The 22,619-nt window shown below is 48.5% G+C and overlaps 9 protein-coding genes across 9 annotated transcripts; 4 read left to right on the top strand and 5 right to left on the bottom strand.

Moving 5' to 3' along the window:
• Positions 1 to 531: 531 nt before the first annotated feature.
• Positions 532 to 2,251, bottom strand: BO80DRAFT_393040 (O-methyltransferase). The gene is made up of 5 exons (XM_025717241.1): positions 2,170 to 2,251; positions 1,954 to 2,086; positions 1,859 to 1,873; positions 1,673 to 1,799; positions 532 to 1,614 (listed from the first exon to the last, which is right to left on the bottom strand). The coding sequence occupies exons 1-5, from the start codon at positions 2,233 to 2,235 to the stop codon at positions 837 to 839; spliced, it is 1,119 nt and encodes a 372-aa protein (XP_025570271.1). The 5' UTR covers positions 2,236 to 2,251; the 3' UTR covers positions 532 to 836.
• A 417-nt stretch (positions 2,252 to 2,668) lies between these two features.
• BO80DRAFT_469045 (S-adenosyl-L-methionine-dependent methyltransferase) lies at positions 2,669 to 5,072 on the bottom strand (the record flags this gene model as incomplete). The annotated part of the gene is made up of 5 exons (XM_025722980.1): positions 2,669 to 2,779; positions 3,291 to 3,794; positions 3,855 to 4,376; positions 4,439 to 4,719; positions 4,796 to 5,072. 5 exons carry the CDS (start codon positions 5,070 to 5,072, stop codon positions 2,669 to 2,671), a joined length of 1,695 nt encoding a protein of 564 aa, XP_025570270.1.
• An 871-nt stretch (positions 5,073 to 5,943) lies between these two features.
• BO80DRAFT_246779 (uncharacterized protein) lies at positions 5,944 to 6,772 on the top strand. The gene has a single exon (XM_025714596.1). It carries the CDS (start codon positions 6,111 to 6,113, stop codon positions 6,606 to 6,608), a length of 498 nt encoding a protein of 165 aa, XP_025570269.1. The 5' UTR covers positions 5,944 to 6,110; the 3' UTR covers positions 6,609 to 6,772.
• On the top strand, positions 6,582 to 8,844 carry BO80DRAFT_469044 (cytochrome P450). The gene is made up of 7 exons (XM_025722979.1): positions 6,582 to 6,770; positions 6,838 to 6,930; positions 6,982 to 7,051; positions 7,129 to 7,524; positions 7,591 to 7,882; positions 7,935 to 8,202; positions 8,271 to 8,844. Exons 1-7 carry the CDS (start codon positions 6,753 to 6,755, stop codon positions 8,604 to 8,606), a joined length of 1,473 nt encoding a protein of 490 aa, XP_025570268.1. The 5' UTR covers positions 6,582 to 6,752; the 3' UTR covers positions 8,607 to 8,844.
• Positions 8,845 to 8,956: 112 nt separating this feature from the next.
• Positions 8,957 to 9,927, bottom strand: BO80DRAFT_439050 (oxidase ustYa family protein; the record flags this gene model as incomplete). Its single annotated transcript, XM_025721067.1, has 2 exons — positions 8,957 to 9,609; positions 9,669 to 9,927. 2 exons carry the CDS (start codon positions 9,925 to 9,927, stop codon positions 8,957 to 8,959), a joined length of 912 nt encoding a protein of 303 aa, XP_025570267.1.
• Positions 9,928 to 10,964: 1,037 nt separating this feature from the next.
• BO80DRAFT_469043 (uncharacterized protein) lies at positions 10,965 to 11,660 on the top strand. The gene is made up of 2 exons (XM_025722978.1): positions 10,965 to 11,064; positions 11,124 to 11,660. Exons 1-2 carry the CDS (start codon positions 11,001 to 11,003, stop codon positions 11,639 to 11,641), a joined length of 582 nt encoding a protein of 193 aa, XP_025570266.1. The 5' UTR covers positions 10,965 to 11,000; the 3' UTR covers positions 11,642 to 11,660.
• Positions 11,661 to 12,389: 729 nt separating this feature from the next.
• On the top strand, positions 12,390 to 13,522 carry BO80DRAFT_393033 (uncharacterized protein). Its single transcript, XM_025717240.1, has 2 exons — positions 12,390 to 12,600; positions 12,667 to 13,522. The coding sequence occupies exons 1-2, from the start codon at positions 12,406 to 12,408 to the stop codon at positions 13,369 to 13,371; spliced, it is 900 nt and encodes a 299-aa protein (XP_025570265.1). The 5' UTR covers positions 12,390 to 12,405; the 3' UTR covers positions 13,372 to 13,522.
• Positions 13,523 to 13,819: 297 nt separating this feature from the next.
• Positions 13,820 to 15,607, bottom strand: BO80DRAFT_469041 (delta-12 fatty acid desaturas-like protein; the record flags this gene model as incomplete). Its single annotated transcript, XM_025722977.1, has 5 exons — positions 13,820 to 14,619; positions 14,674 to 14,790; positions 14,855 to 15,113; positions 15,156 to 15,464; positions 15,533 to 15,607. The coding sequence occupies 5 exons, from the start codon at positions 15,605 to 15,607 to the stop codon at positions 14,126 to 14,128; spliced, it is 1,254 nt and encodes a 417-aa protein (XP_025570264.1). The 3' UTR covers positions 13,820 to 14,125.
• Positions 15,608 to 16,312: 705 nt separating this feature from the next.
• On the bottom strand, positions 16,313 to 17,406 carry BO80DRAFT_367672 (alpha/beta fold hydrolase; the record flags this gene model as incomplete). Its single annotated transcript, XM_025716299.1, has 3 exons — positions 16,313 to 16,898; positions 16,960 to 17,073; positions 17,135 to 17,406. Coding segments are annotated over 3 exons (972 nt in total), but the record flags the coding sequence as incomplete, so codon positions are not given.
• Positions 17,407 to 22,619: the final 5,213 nt, after the last annotated feature.

The following is a 22,619-nucleotide window of genomic DNA, read 5'->3' as shown; positions in this document are numbered from 1 at the left end:
ATTTAATTATTACTGAATGGTAGGCACTCAACCCAGTAATGCTCAGCCTCAACAGCAAGTGGCGGTCCGTGCATTCCCTAATACTCCCACTTCCCCAGGTCTAGGCTAAAATTCTTTCTCTGCCATCGCTGAGCTTGATTCAGTCGATACCGAATCTTCGGGATAAAAAGGTGTTGACCTTGTAGTGACCACTCAGAGTCTGCTTCAATACACTGAATGGACGATTAGTCAGCGTGTCCTTGGTCACTTGTTAACTACCTGCAGGCGCTTAGTAGACTGTATAGTAGACTAAGTACTAGTAAACTCAGGTAGTTAGTTAGGACTCCAGCTGACACCCCCCCCCCCAGATTGACACGTCTTATAGTGTTTATCTGCCTAAACAGGCTAGTAATAGTAACTTCCCTTAAAAATTAGGGTAATAGAAAATCCAGTCTAGCCATATAACTAAGAATCAATTTATAACATAACCCCCTACCACCAAACCCCATTTTCTGTTATGTATATATATATATATATATATATATGGAAACCCAGCCACTACTACTATCCTCGAGCGTCATCCAGTCTCTGCTGCCTCGCTTAACCGTTCTATTAACCCATTGGTAGGATGATGATAGCATTTGGATATTATTCATGATCTGACCCTTGTGTTAACGGGGGTTCCTGGGGCGTAGCACCAATATCCCGTGAGAAATCAACATAGTGCCCCAGGCAGACAGCTTGCGCTACGTATGGGGGTACGGTATGGCGCTTCAACCTGGATTTTATTATAGGGGTACCAACATCGCTATCCTGGGCGCCATATCAAAACACATGCTTGCAGCAGGGCCTACCATTCAGTTCAAGACCTTTCGCATCTCCACCACACACTCCCCCAGCGGAGGATACGCCTCGAACGTCACCTCCAAGCCAGCAAAGGCGGCCAAGTCCTGCCACTCGGCACTGGTCCGCTCCCGCCCGGCGTGCATGACAATCATGGCGGCGTGGGTCGTCGCACTGGCCGCGTTCTTGGTGAGCTCCTGGATCAGGAGCCGCGACCCCGGGGCCATGACCCGGGCGACCTTGGCCAGGAGCTTGATGGACTCAATGTCCGACAGATTATGTAACACATGCGCCATGGAGTAGAGTAATGCCCCCTGAACCGGTTGTTCACTGCCATTCTCCTTGTAGTTCCACTCCATCTCGGTGACTTCGGGCACCACCCCGATATCGGCATTGTATTCCTGCAGAATGAGATGGTCCTTGTGCAGGAGATGAGGGTACGCGGCTTTCAACTCGAGGAGAAGCTCTCCTCGGCCCCCTCCAATGTCCACAATCCGGAGATGGTCGGGGGTCACGGACTGCAGCAGGCCATCCAGGTCATAGCCGAGTTTGCGGACCCGGTCGGGCATCGTACCCCAGCGGCCGAACTTGCCTGTCATGAAGGTGTTGAAGCTGTCCAGCCGGCCGGTGTGGTGCATGACCGAGTACACATGTTCTTGCGCCAGGAAATCGTTGCCCATGCATTTGTAGGCATATTGAAAGGGCGTGTCGCATTCCTGGAAGGGGTACTGGAATTTGGTGTCTTGCAGGTGGCGCATGAGAAAGGCGGCCCCCAGTAGGCCTTCGGAGGTGCTGTAGAAAACAGAGATTAGCCTCCAGATGGGAAGTGGGCAGCACATGAGGAATATACAAATGCATGGCGCCGTGTTGTGCTGACGGTGTCTCGACCAGAAACTTGGTCACTTCATTGGCGAGATAGACATCGTCGGGCAGGAGGTCGAGGAAACCGAGGCCTCCCATTAGGAACAGGGCATCATCTGGAGACCGGTCAGTTACTCCCCAGAAATGATGCAGAGTCCCACAGGGAATAGCATACTCGCCAAGGGCACAGCTGGATCAAACCGGTACCACCATCAGCCATGTTCATCCCCCACCGCGTAGTCTGGCAGGGCTAACACTCTGGAAACGTACACAGATCCGATTCTCCGTATTTCCTCCGATGCACGTTGCATACGTCCTGCGCGGTGGCGGGCTTCCCGACGTCGTGGAGACAGCCGAAGAGGTCAAAATGGACCGCAATCGGCACGAACCCGAGGGCGGGGGCCTAAGGGCAGTCCAGGGTCAGCAGGCTCGTTGCTCTTCACAAACGAGATGGCCAAACGGGGTGTTGTAGGGGACTCCACCCACCAGGGTCACGGTGCTCAAGACGCGTTTCCCGGCGTCCGGGATGGGGATATTCTGTGGGGCAGACATGCTGGCAGAGAAACTTGGAAGATTCCACCGTCAGGGGTCTCTCGATCCCGGCGGGAATAGCATCCGATTTATATGGCGCACGGCCGTCCCAACTACGGGCATCGGTCTACCGACCAAGCAATAGTTAGTGCCCTTACTCTCGACCCGTTCACCGGCGGCACACATGACAACTATGGTTACTGGTGTCGCTCTTCTCATGATAGCGGGGGGAGGAAAGGGGCATCAATCTATGACACGGCCAGTGTCATATCTCCCTTGCAGGCTGAGCCACAGCAGTCAGAGCACCGGAATGTCCACCCAGCACGCCCCGTAGCCCCTGGCCATTGGGCACCCAGATAAGCATGCAGGGTGCATGCACATACCAACAGCAGGGTTCGCCGATCGGTTGAGAGACGCAGCTGATAACGGTCCGCGATGGCCAATGGTATGCACATTATGCTTTATTCGACGCGATGAATATGCGGATCGAGAGTTTGAGCCAGATTGACTGCCCGGTGTGTGCAGATGGACCGGTCCAGAATCCAAACCCGGTAGCGTCGCCGTTCTGTAGTAACGCAGACGGGCCCATCCCATGAAGTGGTACGCAAAAATGGCCTGACATCGGGAGCCCTAGCGATGATGGATGCTGGCAGGAAGGGTCGTCAACCACCACGGATAGTCAGCGTGCATCTGGTGTAACGAACGACAACGGTGTCCCATGAGAGATATCCATAGCCCAGGCAAGAAAGGAGATGAGGGATTTAAATCCGAGGCATTACACGCACGCCAGCTGGCTGCAGGGGCCCCTAGTCAGCTTACAGTGGCGGTACCCTGGTATCATTGCTCGTATCCGAAGCACTCGGTACCCCATACCAGGTGTAGTGCCGACGAGGGCCGGATGCTAACTGGGGTGGCTCCAATGGCTACGATAGCTACAATGGCTATGACGACCCGGTGCCGGTCCCCCGGCTCCTGGTGTCTTTTCTTTTTCTTTTATAGCGCACGCGAATAGTGACACACAACTCGGATTCTGGGATTTGGCACACTCCTCCTTCTCATGTCATCGTTAGCTCCACCAGGGACAGGATACTTCCGGGATCTCTCGAGACCCGCCGAATCCGCAACCGATCACTGGCCTGTGTGACGAGAGCCTCCCAATCCTCCAGCGTTCTCTCCAGGGTGTTGGTGAACTGGTGGAGAAGCAGGTCGTTGCAACGCATCACCCGCTCCTCCGTGCTGGGAATCGACCCCGGCGGGGGCAGGACAATATCGGAGATGAGGATCCGGCTCTCTGGGCCTAAGGCGGGGACAATATTCCGGAGAATGAGAACGGCCTCACGGTCCGGCCAGTCGTGGAGGATGTGCCGCAGCAAGTACACGGATGCCCCCTGAACCCGCTGCGGGGTGAAGAACGAGTGGCCTTCGAACCGGATCCGCGAGTGGATGGCCAGAGGCAGCGTCCGCTCCGAGAACCGCGGGACACTGTCCGCAATGACCTCGGGGAGGTCCTGCACGAGGAACTGGAGATGGGGGAACACTTCGGCCAGCGCGACGCTGACATGGCCCGTCGAGCCGCCCATCTGGCCGTCGGTTAATCTCATGGCCGCCTCGCGAGGGAATAAGGGTTAGGGCTCACTCACGTCGACCACCAACCCGTGGCCCAGCGAGGCCCAGTCATAGCTCCTGGCCGTGTGAGCATGGCTGAAGGCGCTGGTCCCCGACAGCGCGTTCATCGAGCTCGAGAACTCGACCGTCAGCGCCCCATCGTGGGAGATGTACTCAAAGAAGGACCCCTCGTGGTTAAAGGCCAGGTTGTGCGCGGTTTCATGGAGCTTCTGGCTGCCGGGCCAGGTGTCGGTGGCATCCACATGGCGGACCGCCGTGGGGATGACCGTGTGGGCAAAGTACCGCCCCCAATGGGCGAGCCCGGGGTGGCTGGCCAACCATCGGGAGACAGGGCTGTGCGCGACCAGATCTGGACTCGGCCCTGGCTCCTGGAACAGGCGACTGGTCATGGCTAGGCGGAGGGTGCTGCGGAGGAGCGGTTCGGGCACCTGGGCGGCCCTGGCCAGTGCCGGGTACGTGATGGGGCTGCCATCCTCCGGGATCAGGGATGGAATGTTGAAGTGGCACAGCCATCGCACGGCGCAGATGAGTTGCAGCTGGAAGGGGGGGGTGGGTTCATCAGTCTCCTGCAGTCCCGGGCTGGGGTCAATTTACCCACATCGGCAGTCAGATGGGTCAGGATATCGCCGGGATCTCGGCTGAGATTGAGCAGCTCAAACGCGGCTTCGGCCAGCTTCAGCTGCGCCGTGGCTATCCCTGGCGCTGCCATTGCATTGCCACCCATGATCTCCGGTTCCCGCTCAAGGGATCGGAGGTGTGTCGCGATGGCGCAAGCGCTGGATGATGCCTGACTCGCATATCGCTCGAGTTGGGCGGATAGACCCACCGTGGTCCCCGTCATCATGGAAAACTCCTGGTTGGTATCCCACCAGGGTGAGGCTGGCAGTGATGTTATAACGCCGGTTGAGGCATTGCGCGCCTGGAGCGCGCTGAAGCCCGACGAGGTCATACAAACCCCATTGCACTCGCACGAGGGTAGTCAGCCGGGTGTCGCAGAATTCGAAACTGTCCTGACTGCCGGGATGTATCCAGAACTCGCCGAGTGTAAGATGAGCTGTCTGACCCTCATCTGAGCTGGCCGCGTTGATAAGACTCGGGCAGGGCCCCCTTGCGTCCACCTCCTCCCATGCAAGACGCAACTCGTATTTCGAGGGGCCCAGGCCGGTCGGCGGGCATCCTATTAGCCGCGCAGCTGCGTCGTACAGAGCAGTCACTCTCAATGTCCCAGGCATTCCAGGGGCCCGGACCGAAGTTGCACCGCTGAACTAACGGGGTGGTGCCGCTCCCCGGCCCGGTGCTGGACCTGTATAGCCAGCTCCGGAGCTGGTCTTGGCGCAGGGAAGCTCAAGAAGGCCAGAGCAGTCGCGGCTCACAGTCGCAGGCAGCCGTGACGGGTTGCAGGCGTCGATTCTGCTGCTTCCTCCTGGCACACCCGGAGATATGGTGCTGGAGCCGAATCATCCTTGTTCGGCTTCGTCGGGACTAGCTTCACGCTCGTGGGGGTTATGATGCCTCGAGGAGCCACCACCCTACCCCTTGGATGTGGATTTCCCAGGACCGGGTAACAGCCACTGGCGTCGTCGACTCGTTTATTCTCCTGGGTGCGACCACGTCCGGGATCAGTGCCTGTGGCGTAGAGGCCATACAAACCAACGGCCAGGGCTACCCGATGGATGAGCTATCAGTACTTCCAGGGATCGACGAGCTGGTAGAGGCACTGGGTTATATAGTAAATGGGGAAACAGCATCGATCGCGTAAACAAATACGCGTCGCTTGGAGGGAGGGGTGATTGACCCGAAAACCTCAATGGAATCCGGTGGCTCTGGGTGAGCCGAATGGCCGGAATGGAGTGGTGTGACTTATCACCACCAGCACGAACCTCCTCGAGCGATCGGTGTGTTAATGGACATTTTCCCGGGTATGGCTCGTAATCCATGGCCTGTGAGGTGTAATCCAGACCCGTGCGACGCTCTATATGGGGAGGTCGATTGACGTCGGTCAGCGAGAGTGCCGGTAATTAGGGCATGTGGACTGGAACTGGTAGAATGGGTTGAAATACTACGCCCATCTGACTAGTTCCTGGCCTCCCAGCCTTGTATTCTGCAGGCCTTCGGTGACCTGGGCCCGGTGAATGCTCTGCCCCCTGAACAGCTTCATTGACCCTTGGCTTGGGGAGGCCATAACTCTGTCGGCCGTGCGGGGATGATCCCATCGTCCGTTCAGAGTACTCGGTCCATCCCACCTGGGCTATTGGCCGGGATTGCATGACATGCAGGCCCGGTTGCAGGTGCCAGGGAGCCCTTGTCAGCCCGGTGGGGGGATGGAGCGCCACGCGATGCGCCTGCAGTCAGCAGCTCCATCGGTTCTCTCTCATGCTTGGCTGGGAACCGGGGACCCGTATTTGGCTACGACCGTAGGACAGGTCCTCCAATGCAAATCCCCTTGGCTAGCCGTGAAGAAAAACATGGCACCATCAGGGTCTCGGCTCCTCTTTTCCTCGTCCCCAATGCCAGGGCCTCTTTGCCCATCCCTACCGGTTCCGGGATGGTTGCCCTGCTTCGAGACACTCCCCCATCTGCAGCCCCGACGCAAGGGGGAAGAACCTGGCCATTACGGCAGTTGCGATCCCAATACCCCGTTGGCCGGTAATGACAAGCTGCTGCTGAGGTGCTTGCGGGCTAGCAGGCTTCCAGGTCGGGCATTAACCTGGTCATACGAGGCGTCCCCCATCTCCAGGACCGTTCGACCAGAGACCGCGGGGCTGTGAGACAGATCGGGCGTCATCGTGCTTGACAGTAGACTCCTCTATAAGAAAGCACCATGGAGGTTGTCGCGAGCACGGGGGTACGCACAGCACTCGTGCTGCCCTTGCCTGGTATCCGACGCACTTGTCAGAGGGCATCCACTCAACATGTTGGCACTCTACCTGGTACGTCCATTCTTTCCAATTAATACCTAAATCCCGATTTCGCTCGCTTACTAGCATCGGGTCATAGGTGGCCGTCGCCATCGTGGGGTGGGTGATTTACCGACTCTGGCTGGATCCCTTGTCTCAAATCCCCGGGCCATGGCTCGCCAGATTCATCCCGGTAAGTTGATGGCCGGGTAGCCTGCTGTCTGCTGCTAAAGGCCGGAACCAGGTGTGCAACCTTCGGATGATCCTTACCAACAAGCTGGTCTACACCTTCCAAGACCTGCACGACACATACGGTGAGTGAGTCCCTAGACATTGATGATGATGATGATGATGATGATGATGATGATGTCTCATTCCCATGTGCTGGCAGGGCCGGTGGTGCGCATTGGGCCCTCCGACCTGTCCTTTGCTACGGTCACCGCGTTTGACAGCATCTATGGGTTCGACGGCGACAAGCACTTTGCCCTTCATGGCAGCCGGAAGGGCCTGCTGGGGTCCATCGGCGGGATGGAGGAGTCGCTGGCAAATGTGACGCGCAAAGAGCATCGACGATTGCTCCGGCCCCTGATTACCACGACGCTGGCCGAACTGACGGCGGCCTGTACCGAGCGATACTGCAATGTGGCGCTGGCCGAGACCCTGCAAGCTCATGCCGTGGGCCAGACGGGGTCCACGCCCATCCCACTGTCCACCGTGAACGATCGCTGTCTGTGGCAACTGGGGAGCATGGTGGCCTTTGGCACCCGCAGTACCGAGTTAGCCCGTGGTGCGCATCTGCTCCATTCCTCCAGCCTGCCGGATGAAGCCGACTCGATGCTAACCAGCCCAATAGTGCACTTCCACCTGAACCTCCGATGGCTCGACCGCTATATGTGTTTCTTGGAGGTTTGCTGCACCTTCCTGCCCCGGGCCCTGATTCAGGATCACATGCCCGCCTTTTTCAAGGCGTGGCAGACGATCTGTGCCATCTGCCGACAACCCACGGATCCGTCCTGGAAGGATCAACCGGCCGAGGAGCCCAGCTTCGACGACCACCAGCTCGCGCGGCTGCAACGGGCGGCCACCAAGGCCGGGCTGACCGACATCCCCGAGGCATTGCTGCTGATCAATACCATCATTACCGGGTGAGTCTGCAATGCCCCCGAGCCCGTTGCGCGGAGCTAATGGCCGGTGCAGGTTCAGCGTCTACGGGGCCACCGAGACGGCCTTGAACAACCTCGTCTACTTCCTGTTGCACCACCGTCCCTGCATGGTCAACCTCGAAGCGGAGCTCTTGGCCGCCGGTGGCTCCGTCGACGAGCTGACGGATGGCCGCCTAGCCAAGTTGCCCTATATCAACGCCTGTATCAATGAGAGCTTTCGCATGGCCCCGGCGTTCAATGGCGGCATTCTGCAACGGGTCTCGTGCGGCGCGACGGTCGAGGGCGTTTATATTCCACCGGGGGTACGTGACCTCCGTCTTTCCACCTGGACATTGAGGCACATGACACTGACACAAGAATTTGTATATAGGTGGGGGTTGCAGTGGATCACTACACCCTTGGACATGCCAAGCCATACTGGGAGAGCCCCGATGAATTTCGTCCGGAGCGGTGGCTGAACCCGAATCGCAAGGATGACTTCAAGGCCTCGCGGCCCTTCCTCATCGGTGCTCGGCAGTGTCCCGGACGCCAGATGGCATACCAGATCCTTCGCGTGTTGGTGGCCAAGATGGTGTACCTCTACTCGATGGAGCTGGTGAATCAAGACTTTGACCTTCGACGGGATAGCTTGTCGTCCTACCACTGGGGCGGGGTGAAGTTAAATGTGATCATGACCCCGCGCACCCCGGGAGTCTTAGGCTACTGACTGACCCTGATCGATTCGCTGGTTCCGGAATCTTCACTGTACGCGTGACAGGGTGTTATGAACAGACGGTCTACTTGGTTGAGGACCCCTACCCGTAGGCGGCAAGGCCGCTGGTTGTGGTTGTGGCTTTTTGTCGTTGGAGTTGGGGTGTTATCTTTGGACCTAATCCTATTCAATGTCTCCTGTTTACTCGGAGGTCGCTCGTAGGATACGGCCGAAAAGAGTTAATGAATCGAGGAGTGGTATTCCCTAGCAATAGCTCCTTTCCATGCAAATCGAGAGATGTCTCGCGGGGTTGGAAATATATATTTTGCACCATGGCTGTCATATAGGGGACCCATTGTTCCACCCTACAGCCCTATGCTCCCCGTCAACGCCGGATCATCATGGGTAAACACACGCTCGTCCGGGTTCTGCGCATTCATGGCCTTCAACAGATCCGGGGCGGGGATCTCCTTCTCCCCGCCCAGTCGGAAGGAATCCGCCGTCGCCGTCTCGAGGTTATTCGTCTGCCATTCCAGAATGCGATCCCAATCCCGACACACGCGGTTGATCCCGAAATCGAAAAAAGGGAACTCTTGGGTCTCCATCCAATTGAAGGTCACCACGTCCATGTTCCCGGCGCAGGTCAATGCGTTCAGGACCACGTTCACGCAGTGATAGAGATGCAGCCAGTGCGCCGGATGCCGGATGCCATCCGGCCAGTAGTAGTCGCGATGAAGGTTTTGTCGAATCAGGTTCAAGCAGTGCAGCTCGTGCATGCCGTTCAGAATCCCAATGTGAAGGTCCGGATGGTCCTTCGCGCGCACCGTCAGCGAAGGGTCTTTGCCCAGCTTGATGACCTGCTCGGTGGTCAGGTAGACGCGCCGCAGAGGGGTGATCTCCTCCCACGCGGCGTCCACCTCGGGGCTCGGGAGCTGGCTGAAGATGGACGAATTGTCAAAGAAATTGGTCTTGCTGTGCACGTGTTTAAGAGGGATGTCAAATTCATCCAGTAGGGGTGCTGCCGAGTCCAGGAATGTCAGCAGGTTCATGCTACCGGAAGGGGAGAGCTTCACTCACAGTAGGCGGATGTCTGTTTTAGCAAGGCGTTTCGTTCCGAGTCTAGGGCTGGCCGGGAGCGCAGAGTGACCGTCACAAACAATGTTATCACGGAGCAAACCAGCACCAGCAGGTTCACACCGATTACCGGCCATAGCCAGAACGGTCTCGGGTTTGCCTTTGGCACGATGGGACGAGATGGATGAGGGAGAAACGAGGTCTTCTCCTCCTCCTCCAGACTGTCAGAGACTCTGGAGAGCTCATCGGTGTAGTCGGCCATCGTGAGGGGGTTCAGCGTATGCAATTGCACAGTGAGAAAGGTTAGCGGCGGCAATGCCCCTCTTATCAGCACTCCCACTGGGCAGCTTCTCTAGTCAGAAACCGGCTGAGTGCCCCTCTACTGCCAATCACCGCCGGGTTTTATGATTGCGGGCGCCAGGAGGATCAAGGAGGCGGGCTGAGTGTTATCATCTCGGAGTGAAGAGTTCCAATCAACCTCCGGAGTTGACCTTTTCCCCTCTGAAGGAATGCTTCGTCCGGGTGGCGGTGGACCAAGCAAGGACAGCTATAATCTGACATACACGCGTCAGATTACAACTGATTAGAGCAAGATGGGTTTCCCTGCTCACCCCTATAGCTGAAAGCAACATCTCCCACCAGAAGGACATAACACATAGACTGGACACCGGACGTGCCAGCTTTCAGCCAGGTTGGTCTTCGCTGGATGGTGAGACCAGCGATGTACTTGCAGACGGTCTACCTCCCATGAATCCAGTTTCGAGATTGCCCACAATCTGAGGTCAGCATATCGTGAGGATGAGTGAGATTCTGCAAGTGCATCACTCCCGGGCGGCATTTCCACGTCTCCGTCGGAGTCCGATGCATGGGAAGGATTCCCGGCGGAGCAGCAGAACCGGAATTTACCACTATTGACTCGCGAAGCAGCGGGCTCGCCCGCTCCGTAGCATCGTCTAGACCCATTCAAGTAGGAGAGATGTGGTCTAGAAATCGAAAAGCCAGTCCCATGCTACAAGCCAGTGCCGGAGCCTGGACCGCCAACAAGATAAGCTGCGGGGCGCACCCCGAGGTGGCTGTCATAGCGCCGGAGATCCTGCAGGAGATAAGCCTTTGACCGTGTCTTGGCGGCCGATGGTATTCCTTCAACAACAGAGGATGACTATACGACGTGGTGACGACAGGAATAGTGGGATACACATGCCCTTCCCCTCCTTGCGTGGGCTCTGACCACTGTATATATATACCCTCTCCCAAGCAGCCGGGGTGTACGAGTCGGACCACATCATTCTTCTTGAGTATCTTCGAAGTGAGATCGATTCTATCTATATAGTCAATATGCACTGCTCTGCTATCGCCTTGGGCCTGCTAGCCACCTTGGCCGTCAGTGCGCCCATCCAAGGTGCGTCTTCCCAAACCATGTAGTCCCAAGTCATACCAGACCTTAATTGCTCTCTTTAGACGCCAGTGTTGCCAAGCGGGGCGAGGATCTGGGTATCTACCGGGATGTTGACCTGTACCTCGACTCAGTGGAGAAGCGGGACGAGCAGCTCTATCCCATCCGGGTCTATAAGACGGTTGAGAAGCGGGGCGATGACATGGTCCACGCGGACGCTGTGCACGAGCTGAACACCGCCGAGAAGCGCGCGGAGGAGATCATTTACCGCGATCCCTTCGAGATTCTCACCACTCGGGAGAAGCGGGACGAGCAGCTCTATCCAATCCGGGTCTACGAGACGGTGGAGAAGCGGGGCGATGACATGGTCTACGCGGACACTGTGCACGAGCTGAACACGGCCGAGAAGCGCGGAGAGGAGATCATCTACCGCGACCCTTTTGAGATCCTCACCACGCGGGAGAAGCGGGACGAGGATGGGACTCTCTACCGGGACGCCAAGCTGCTCTTGACTAGCGTCGAGAAGCGTGATGGCGAGATCATCTACTACGATGCCAAGCTCATTCTGACCAGTGCTGAGTAGTGTGTGGGCCCATCTCGAGAGATGATATCTCATTCTCCTGGGCAAGGGAAGGTGGAGGGAATCGGTGCATGGATGCTGCAGGCAGGGGGTGGTGTGAAGCTGGTCATTGATTTCTAGCTGCAACACTCATCTGATCATCTAAATCTATTATCCGGGAACGATAACGCCTTTCTCAGCGAACGTCAGTGTACAGGTAGTCGTATGTCACAATGGTGTGTTATTGGAACATGGTTGATAGCTCTTAGGGCAGAAATATATCTCAGCGGCGGGTCCCTTCGACCGTGACCGTCCAGCCCTCTTACCCACCCTGAGCTTCCAGCTTCTCCACAAATAATATGAACCAAGGTGGTTTCAATCCGGGCCACCATTCCAGCTGCATCACTCATAATCCAAGTGAGATGGTTTGCCAAGAGACGTGCGGTAAAAATAGATATACGGATACGAGCCAGCGGCGGGTGCATTCCAACCACTATACTCACGGGGCATGGATCCGGGTGGATGGGCAGGACCGAGCGGCCAGGTCCCATGGTTTGGATGATGAGATCCGCTGCATCGCCACGGGGGTCGTGTGAGCGCCAAGAGGATGAACAGATGGTCGTGGCCCAACCGACTGGCGGAGTCATGGGGGCGCCCTGCATTCCGGCCTGCATTCCGGGCTGCGCAGCCTTGGCTCGGTGACCCCGAACGGTGCAGCCCAAAGGCCTTATCATGCCGTGACACCCCTTCCCCACGATCCTCATCGACATCTCCGATCTTGAACCGAGATGTATCTTTCCTGGGCAGTCATCGCCGCAGGGCTGGCGTGGGCCCCCACCGTCTGGGGGTTCAACCATGCGACCACCGTCAACTACACGTACCAGGAGCTCTGGAAGCTCGAAACCACCTTCTGGGATAACTTCTTGTACCCCGCCAATGTGCAGCAGATGCTGGCCATCAATTCGACCTTATTTACTCCTGATGTACGTGGTGGTGGTGTTCTGATCCCACCCTGGCCCGCCTCGCCCGGATACTGACAGCCCCTCCAGGTGCAAGGTCGCGTCGACATCACCCGCGTCTTCAACGGAAGCGAGCTGAACACCGAATATCTCTTCGGCCTCTTCTCGGATCCCGACCATCTCAGCCTGGTCGGGGTGCCCGTGGCCTACAGCATCACCCAATTCAGCGCCAACGGGAACATTGCCTCGGCCACCACCGTCGTGACCTTCAATGCCACCTCGTTTGGCAATCTCCTGCTGCCCGTCACCATCGACACGTGGATTATGTGGGATGCCGAGGGACGCATTGAACAATACGATGCCACGTTTCGCTGGTTCGGCTTTCTCCTTGACACCCTGGTGGAAGCGCTGGCCACCTCCATCAACGGCACCACCAGCCAGGCCACGGCCGCGCTGACCCAGCTGCTGGCCACCACCATCTGCGCGACCCACGATCAGTATTGCACGGGGGACAATCAACAGTATACCAATGCCTCGACCTGCTATGACTTTCTGACCCAGGACATTCCGCTGGGCAAGGATTATGAGCTGGGACGGAATACGCTGTTGTGTCGTGAAGTGCATGAGCACATGGTCCAGTACGATCCCGCGTTGCATTGTCCGCATATTGGGCCGACGGGCGGGGATTACTGCGTCAATGACCAGACGTACGCCCAAAAGGTCTTGCAGAAGTACTTCCGGAAGTCGTGGATTGCGGGAGGCTCCTCGGATGAGGACATTTGGCTGGCCGACTGAGGGTGCGGGCCGGATGGCTTGGGGTGGACGCAGACAAAGTTCACCAAGTAGTTATATTCGATGCATGTAGGGCATGACCCAATACCAAAATTCTCTCGAGGGTCCACCAAGTGGGCATCGCTTCATGACAACATGATTAAAACCAGCTAGTACCTCGCAGTCGACCATCCTAACCCCCCCAATCCCATCAAGTGATGTGATTTGTTCCACAGAAGCCTCCCCAGCCACGGGGGCTTTTGGGCTGCAGCGTAGCCTCTCCTGGCTCCTCCCACGGACACCGAGGGGCTCATGTGCATTATCCCCGACCCCATTCAGGTAGATCCCCCGCTTTTTGTCCACGAGGGGCGGGGTGGCCACAGTCTCATTGTCGGTCGGGCCGCTCAGGGGAACAGATGCATTAGCAATCATGTGTTTGGTATCATGGATGAGCTTCGGCCATGCTGTCTTCCACTCGGGGCTGTTCTCGTCCCGGACGTGGAAGTAGTGCGTGTACCTGAGCGGATGAGCCCAGCATCGGTGAATGGGCATGGGATGGACGTACCCCATTCTCAAGTAAAAAAAATCGTTGGTCGGACTGGAAGATGGGTTGCTAGAAGGCTGATTGAGATACTTCGTGAGAGGCTGGAGATCTGAGATGATGACAGGGTGGGACGCTAGGAAAACAGTGAGGATGGGAGACCCGGGAAAGAGGCAGAGGGCAGGGAATGCAGCAACTACGATGGATTCTTCCAGTCTTTCATTCCTCTTCATCCCACTACAACTGCTGACTCCCACCACGCTCCTTCTTCGTGCGATCGAGCCCCGACCGCAACCCTGACCCTAGCATCTTGCACTCGGGCATAGGGCTACGGCCACTGCGGTACCACAGCCCTCGGTGCTTCTCATCCGTCTCGCTCACCGCATCGCCCCTCCGCAAGCCAAAAGCCACGTCCTTGTCGCCATCTTCCTCCACCCACTGGCATCGCGCGAATGCCGTCTCCAGAGCCTGGTAGTTAAAGTCCCCGCGTCCGTGATAGTGCCTCCCCAGCAAAGGAATGATGACCTGGCTCGCTGTTCGGGCGTAGTAGTGCGAGATCCGCGAGAACAGGTGGTGGGTGACATGGTCGGACGAGATGCGGTGGAAGAAGTGGGTGCCAATGAGGCCAAAGTGGTGGTCGATGGTCGCGGTCGCCCCTCGGAGGAAGGTCCACGACTCGGACGTGTACTGGGGCACGGCGGGGTGCGTATGATGGAGATACGTGATCATCACTGTTATGCCGGGTTATTATAAGCAGATTCACCCGACGGACAGGAGATACACACCGATCCAGTGGTTCACCCACGTCCAGGGCATGATATACACCCAGAACAGCGTCTCAAACGAGCCAAACCAGGTGTAGAGATGATAGAGCCCCGCGATGGTGGCCAAACAGCCCAAGTCTGAGAGAACGATAGACAGCCACTCGGATGGGTAGAACAAGGCCCCCCGGGGGGTCGAAATGACCGTGGCGCCACATCGACATCCCCGGCTTCACCACCGCTGTGGGGGGACATGTAATGTTGGTCAGGATATACCAGTTCCACCCGATGGTTGGTTGCAGCACGATGCGGAGGAATAGCACCCACGGTGCATCCTGTCCGATCTCCTCAAGCACCTCGGCGGCCTGCCCGATCTTCTCAGCGTACGACTGGCGCTGGGGCGGCACAGAGTTGAGGTCCTTGTCGATGTGGTTGGCATAGATGTGGTGACGGCGATGGGTCGACTTGCAGGAGAATTAGGGGGCCAGCAGGCAGGAATGCGGCACAAAGCCAATGCTGTCGTTCAGCACCGCCGAGCGGGAGAAGCTGCTGTGGCCACACGCGTGGGCAATCACCCACAGCCCCGTCCAGACAAAGCCCTGATCGAACCCGGACCCGATCACCGTCAGGTAGTAGAGCACCGGGGATTCCTGCACCACGATGGTGTTTAGCATTCGGTACAGCCCCATCAGGAGGATGCCGGAGTAGGCGAGGTCCCGGACGAGATAGAAGAAGGACCAGAACAGCGACGGGGTGAAGCAGTAGTCGGGCACGGCGCGGCGCAGGTCATCGACCGTCACGGCCTTGCCCACGCGCTGCAACAGAGAGGATCTGTCAGCGAATTTAGAAGAGACAGCAGATGACCTGCAGCCGGGGAACATACGCCGCCTGGAACCAGCTGGGTCGGATGTGGTTCGGCCAGGGTCTGAAACCCGGTCTTGTTGGGCTCGAGCTCCATGGTGTAGAGGTGTCGGACGTCTATAGTCCAAGGGATACTGCGAAAGACGGCAGTTCCACTACTTGAAGGACCGGACTACCCTTTCCACCACATGAACATGACATCAGGTTGGAGGCCTCCTGGCAATGCCCTCAATGCCCAGCCTTATGGGTGGGCAGTCGGCAGCGAATCAGCCTCCTTCCTCAGCTGACTCGGTCCCTGCTGGCGGCCCGGGGGGCCTTAATTCGGCTCCCTGAACTTAACGATCCTAGCCTTGCCATTGACCAAGCAGTGGGATGGATGACCTTGGGGGAGGCTTGGAGATACTCCGGACTCCGGAGGACGAATGATCGACGCTACCACGGGGAAGACGGGCTTGGACAAGCTCTTGGCGATCCAATGCAGGTGATGCACCAGCGTCGGTGATAAGGGTTCAGTTGTCTAGGCCTCCCGTACCAGAAAAGACTCTAAAGTCTAGAACAGAAAGTATGTGATGGAATCTATCTCTAAGATGTCATCACTGCCCGCCACCTTCTTCCTTGTATCTCCTCCCCTCCCTCTCTCACCCACTTGGGCCCCCGGCACGAGGTAGCCTGCATGTCAGACGCCCTGAGCCCGCAGGAAGCGGAAGATCCGGTCAAAGGCCTGGGGGGCAACCCTATGGAGGTTCAGATTGTGTCTGTCAGGCACGTCAGCTTACCCAGCCCACAAGGCATCCAATCATGCTTACCCAGCGGGAAGATTGTCCACGGTCTCGACCGTGCTCGCGCGCGCAAACAACGCCTGGGTGCTGTTCAGCAGGCCTACACAGTTCCCCCCGCAGGCGGACACGTCGAACTGGCCCTGCAGGAGCAAGACGGGGGCAGTGATCTGGCCATACTCAATCGTGGTCGCCAACAACGACGGCAATTCGCCCACCGCAAACGGCTCGCTTTCGGTGGCAAACGCCCACTCGGCCACCCGGTGCTCAAAGTACGGGTCCGCGAAATAGACATACGTCTCGGCGAACAGGTCGGACGACGTCAGATAGCCCGCGTCCAATGTCCCCCAGCGGGCGGGGTTCTGATCCCGCGCAATGCGCAGGCCGGCCCCCGCCAGGAAGGGCCCAAAGTAATCAAAGGTGCCGCTGAACCCCGTCAGCACGACCGCATCCACCGCGATCTGGCTGGCGGAGGCCGCCGTCAGATAGGCGCCATAGCTGTGTCCCACCAGGGCCACGCGGGAGGCGTTCGTGGCGTGCTGGGCGTAGGCCGTGAGCGCGTTGAGCACCGCCGTCTCCACCTGGAATTGGGCATCGGACAGCGCGTTGACCCTGGGGATCCCTAGTGGTCAGTGAGAGGTCGAGATGAGGGGGAATACCCTCGGGCACATACTTGGACGAGGTCCCGACGCCGATCCGATCATAACTGAGGACGGAATAGCCTGCTGCCAGGGCTGCATCCACGAAGCTGTACTCGGATGCGTTGGTCAGATTGGGACGCCAATACCTATGCCCCATGCGATGTCAGCAGGCGCGTCAGGTCCCGGTGCCGAGGGGGATGAACCAACAGCTTGGATTCGATGATGCCGTGGGTCAACACCAGCACCGGCGCCCCTGGGGGTCCCTGGCAAAGCGTCGCTCCGATGGTAAAGTTGCTCGCCACGGCCGTGGTGGTGGTGGTGCCGGCGATGGGCCACGGGTCCGTGGCCGTACCCGAGTCGCGTCGGGTCAGATTCAGCGTCAGGGCGACCGCATCCCAGTTGGTTTCCACCGTCGCGTTCACGATAAAGCGCGGCGCGACGACGGGGACGGGGATGGCGACCTCGTCACACCCGGGGGAGATCCCCGCGGCCGGGCCACGGCACCCAGCGCGAAGGGGAGGGCAAGCCAGAGGGCGCGGTACATGTTGGCGAGGTTCTACTCCTGATATGGCTGACGAGGGAGTTCTGGGCAGTCTGACGCTTTATATACGGGAGTCTGTGACAGCAATATTGATGATATTGTGTGTGTGTGTTGCCTAGCTAACTACACGAGGAGGAGGTGACTAGATAGCTAGGTCTAAGATTATATGATCTTTTTTTACATTTTCTATAAGTAAGGACGTAGTCAGTAACGTTACATATAAAAAAAGAAAAATATAAGATTATTTATATTTTTTAAATAGAAAGTAAAAGATATGTAGATATAAAAATATTAAATATAATTTTAAATATAATTTACTATACTAAGTTACTTAATAAAATGGGAGTAAGTGAAATATTTAAATAATTTAATAAAATTATTAGTTATTTATTTAATTATATTAATATAAATAAATTTAATATTTTTTACACGTACTTTATAATATATGAAATGCTATTTAATAGAGATATATTTTATCTAAGCGTGGAACTTAGGATTTTTAATTAAAATAATAATAGACTAGTTATCTGTATAAATAACTATAAGATAAGTTATTAAAATAAATATAGTTTTAAAGTACTAAATATCTAGTTTAATAAATAATAGTTAGAGTTAAATTAATTTTTATATTATTATTACTTACGTGATATACTTACTTTTAATTAAAAATAGTATAATAGTAGTTTATTTTTTTAAACTCCATGAAATAGGCCTCCTAGTAAATTAGAATATATAATTAGAAGTTAATATTATATTAAGAAAATAGAGACTAGTTTAATTAGTATTATAAAAGTTAATGAGACTAGGTCTATCCTAATAGTAAAAAAAATAGTAATTAAAAAAACTAATAAAATAATACTAAATAAAATTTATTACTTAAAGATATAATTTAGTAAGATTATTTATAAAAAATAATAATTTACTTATTACATATATAATATTAAAACATGTGTTAATTATAATTTAAATAAATATATTATTATATTTTTAATATATTTTAATATTATCAGGATCTACTATTCTATTATACTTTAATAAAAAATTCTTAGAATTATATAGTATAGAAGAAATCTTATAAATAAAAAGACTAAAATATTTTAGACAATCTTATATATATAATTTCTATAAAAGATAAATATTTTTATTTATTTATATAATATTAATATCTAGAAAGTAGGTACAGGAACTATTATTAATAAATTTAATAAATTTAATAAATTTAATAAATAATATTTTAAAAATATTAATTACAGTACTATCCAGCGCAAGTAGAAAGATATTATTAATATAAATAAATATAAAAAAACTCTTTTTTATGAATACAGAGTGATCTGTATATAAATATTTAAAATTATTAATTATTAAAAAATTATAAAATATATTATATTATTTATATAGTATTTATTTTAAATTATATAATAATTTAAAAAATTTACCACACATACTATTTTCCTAGAAGTTATTTAGTAGTTTAATATATATTAATTCGCGTAATTTAATATTAAGAAAGACTATAATAATATTAAGATAATATAAAACTTAATAAAACTTAGTAGTTAAAGTAATAAAAATCTTAAAATTAATATTTTTAATTATAGCTATATATATTTTTTTAATCTAATAATTTTTACTAACATGTTGCTGGAAATCTTTGATAATAAGATAAATCTTATAAATATTATTATATTTAATTTTAAATATTTATTTAAGCGGAAGAAGACACGTATTATAAAAATATAGAATTATATAAAAAATATTATATTTAATCTATTTTTATATCTTATAATATATTATTTTGTGTTATTTGGATGCTTTAACATAGATTATAATATTAATATATAAAATAAAGATATAGCTAGTATCTTAAGATATTAGTTCTTTAGTAGAAGTAGCTCTTCTAGTCTATAGACTAGTAGAATACTGTATAGCTATAATTTCTAAAAATAAAATACTAATAAAATAGTTATTAATAAATAATTTATAAAGAGTATTAATATTTAAGTCTAGATTATTATTTATACTAATAATATATGCCTCTAGGGACTCAAAAAGCGCGTATAAAAGCTTATAAATATATATAAAATAATATAGTAATTATTTAACTATTAATAATAATTCTATATTAAAAATAGCAGGTTCTGTACAGGAGGTACTAGTAATTAAAAAATTTATAAAAAATAACTAATCTTTAGATTTATTATTTTCAATAATAATTACTAGTTTAGATGTAGTATTATAAATAATATTATTAATTATAAATAAAAATAAAAATATATTAATTTATTTATATTTTAATAACTAGTCCAGCTTTTTACTACTATCCTGCTTATCTATAGTAAAATAATTAAAAAAAATACTAGGAATAGGCTGCTAATATTAAAAAAATATATTAAATAATAATTAATAATAAAAATCTTTTTAAACTAGAGTTTTTATATTAGCTTCACTGTAGCGTATAGAATTAAAATCATATATAAATATTATTAATAATAATTATAAAATAGGTTTTTTATTAAAAATAATGTTACGGGTGTATATAATCTAATAAATTTAAATATTATAGATTTTATAAACTAATTTAAAGTAGTTAATGAAGCGGCTTTCTTATATATAATTTTCTAATTTATTATAAATTTTTTTAGAAGTGAGATACTAGCAGTGGCAACTAAGAACTTTCTATTATAAGATATTTAATTATATTTTATATAGAATTTTATAGAGAGTCTTCCCAATAATATTATATATAAATCTATTTTATATATAATTAACTATAAGAATAATATAATTCTATAGAAAATAAGATAATTCTATAGAAAATAAGATAATTAATTATCTACTATAACTAATATATAAGATTTAACTAGATGATGGTTTTTAATCTTAGTAATAGGATTAAGATTAGAGTAGTAATATAGAATAAAATCTTAAATAATATTTTATTTTTAATAATAAGATATAAATAATTAATATTTAGATATATTATTATTATAAACACATTTAATATTAATATTTAGTTATCGTTTGAGGTAGTTCTATAGAGTAATAAATTTATTATATATCTTATTATATTCCTTAAGTAGGAATATCTAGTAGTATTAGAAGATATAATTAATAAAAGTAATAAAATAATATATACTAGTTTAACCGCGTATAGATAGTGGTCTATAAATATTTATATAAATAAGATTTTTAACGCGTAAACTAAGATTATAAGACTTAGTATAGAAAATAAATAATATTTAATTTTTTTTATAAAAGTAAAACTTACAGGACACTAGTAAAATATTTTTTTTAATATTAAAATTAATAATATATCTAATAAAGTTATAAATCTTTTATTTGGAGATATAAGCCATATAATAGTATATAAAATAAATTAAAATTAATAAAAAAGCTGTTTTTTTAATAATATTAATAATAAAATTAGAGGGTAATAAGTATATTAAAATATTATAAAAATATAGATCTTAAATTATCTTACAACTTATAGTGCCAGTTATATATAAAAAATATTAAATAAGAATAGTAGTTTTTTTAATCTTAATATATATATAAATATCCTAGCATGTTAGTTACTTATATAAAATAAGATTATATAAGAATACTAGTATATATTAAATATAATCTATTTTTAAAAATCTATAAAATTTATTTTACTTATTTATTAATTTAATTAAAATAATACTATAACCAATAGTCTGGAAGATCTTATTAGTAATAGTTTTAATTATATATATATAAAGAGTAAAGAATATAAAATAATATTTTAAATAAATTATTATTTTAATAGTCTTAAAATTAAGTATTTAATCGTGCGAGTGGTTCAGATATTAATCTTTTTAAATTATAATAATAATATTAAAGTAAACTAATACAGCGTAAGTATTAAAAAAGTTAAAATTAATATTAATTATATTAACTAATAGTATTTCTAATAATAATATAAATAGAGTAAGTGTAGTAACTATATTAATCTAAATATTTATAATTATTTTCTTATTTAGGTTTAATAAGTACTGACTTAGAAAGTGATTTCTATAATATTTATAAAAAATATATTATATAATATTCTTATTAGTAGTATCAAGTTGCTTTTTTTTATATTATATAAAAATATTTATTTAATTTTTATTATAATTATAGATATCACCACGTTTATAATTATGCTTATATCTATAGCTGTAACCACTATAATTATTATTTTAAATATTATTATTAATATTTTTAATATTATTTTAAAATTTATTATTAACTAAATATATAATTAGCTAAAAGAATTAATTCTTACATATATCTTTAAATTATATAAATTAAATATATATAAATAATAGGATTATATTTTCTGTTAGTATTATATACTAATTTATAATAAATAATTATAAGATAGGTATATTTTAAATAATTATAAAAAATTATAAAAATTTAATATAATTATTAATAATTTTAATATTATAAAGTTTATTAAGGGTGTCCACGTAGTATATAAGAAAAATCTCTTAATTACTTATACTATTATAGTGAATAGATATCTATTTATTATATAAATAGATAACTATAGTAAAGTTGGAGATCTTATATATTTTCTAGAAAAAAATATATATTTTTAATATAAAGTTATAGTTTTAGAAACGCGCTACAGGACTAGTTTTATATATAATATTAAAAATTATAAATATAAAATAATTTAATTATTTCTACTTCTTACAGTTAGAGTTATATGTGGTAAGTAAAGTATAATTATATTATTTAATCTATTTAATATTATATTCTAGTTCTTATTAAGTAAGTAAAGTATTATTATTACTAGTATAAATAACTAGTATATATATATTTTTATCTTCATCCTTAGAATAAAGAATTAATTTTTTTTAAAAAATATATTTATTTTAAAACAGCTTCTATACGTCTAGATTATATAAATATAGATAGTTTTATAAGTTTCTTTATTATAATAACTAGTTAGCCTAACTTTTAAACTTAGAAATAGCTTTGGAGACATTAATATTAAATAAGTTTTTAAATAGTATTATTATAAGTATTTAACCACACCGCTCGCGTAATAAGAGATCTAGTTAGTTAATAAATACTAAACCTAGATACTAAGCTGATTAGATTATTATAGAGGCTTTTCTACCTATAAAACTATATATA

This window comes from Aspergillus ibericus, assembly GCF_003184845.1.
Source record: "Aspergillus ibericus CBS 121593 unplaced genomic scaffold BO80scaffold_65, whole genome shotgun sequence".
In the NCBI taxonomy this organism is placed as follows: domain Eukaryota; kingdom Fungi; phylum Ascomycota; class Eurotiomycetes; order Eurotiales; family Aspergillaceae; genus Aspergillus; species Aspergillus ibericus.
Note: the sequence above shows the minus strand (reverse complement) of the source record. Positions and strands in the feature narration are given on the sequence as shown.

Excerpts from the sequence above, each read along its gene's own strand:
- BO80DRAFT_469043 (XM_025722978.1), top strand. The coding sequence starts at position 11,001 with ATGCACTGCTCTGCTATCGCCTTGGGCCTGCTAGCCACCTTGGCCGTC. Across the intron at positions 11,065-11,123 it reads CGTCAGTGCGCCCATCCAAG|ACGCCAGTGTTGCCAAGCGG; the intron begins GTGCGTCTTCCC and ends TGCTCTCTTTAG.
- BO80DRAFT_246779 (XM_025714596.1), top strand. The coding sequence starts at position 6,111 with ATGCAGGCCCGGTTGCAGGTGCCAGGGAGCCCTTGTCAGCCCGGTGGG.
- BO80DRAFT_469044 (XM_025722979.1), top strand. Across the intron at positions 7,052-7,128 it reads AGACCTGCACGACACATACG|GGCCGGTGGTGCGCATTGGG; the intron begins GTGAGTGAGTCC and ends ATGTGCTGGCAG. Across the intron at positions 7,883-7,934 it reads ATCAATACCATCATTACCGG|GTTCAGCGTCTACGGGGCCA; the intron begins GTGAGTCTGCAA and ends TGGCCGGTGCAG.
- BO80DRAFT_393040 (XM_025717241.1), bottom strand. The coding sequence starts at position 2,235 with ATGTCTGCCCCACAGAATATCCCCATCCCGGACGCCGGGAAACGCGTC. Across the intron at positions 2,087-2,169 it reads TCTTGAGCACCGTGACCCTG|GCCCCCGCCCTCGGGTTCGT; the intron begins GTGGGTGGAGTC and ends GACTGCCCTTAG. Across the intron at positions 1,615-1,672 it reads CAACACGGCGCCATGCATTT|CACCTCCGAAGGCCTACTGG; the intron begins GTATATTCCTCA and ends TGTTTTCTACAG.
- BO80DRAFT_393033 (XM_025717240.1), top strand. The coding sequence starts at position 12,406 with ATGTATCTTTCCTGGGCAGTCATCGCCGCAGGGCTGGCGTGGGCCCCC. Across the intron at positions 12,601-12,666 it reads CGACCTTATTTACTCCTGAT|GTGCAAGGTCGCGTCGACAT; the intron begins GTACGTGGTGGT and ends CAGCCCCTCCAG.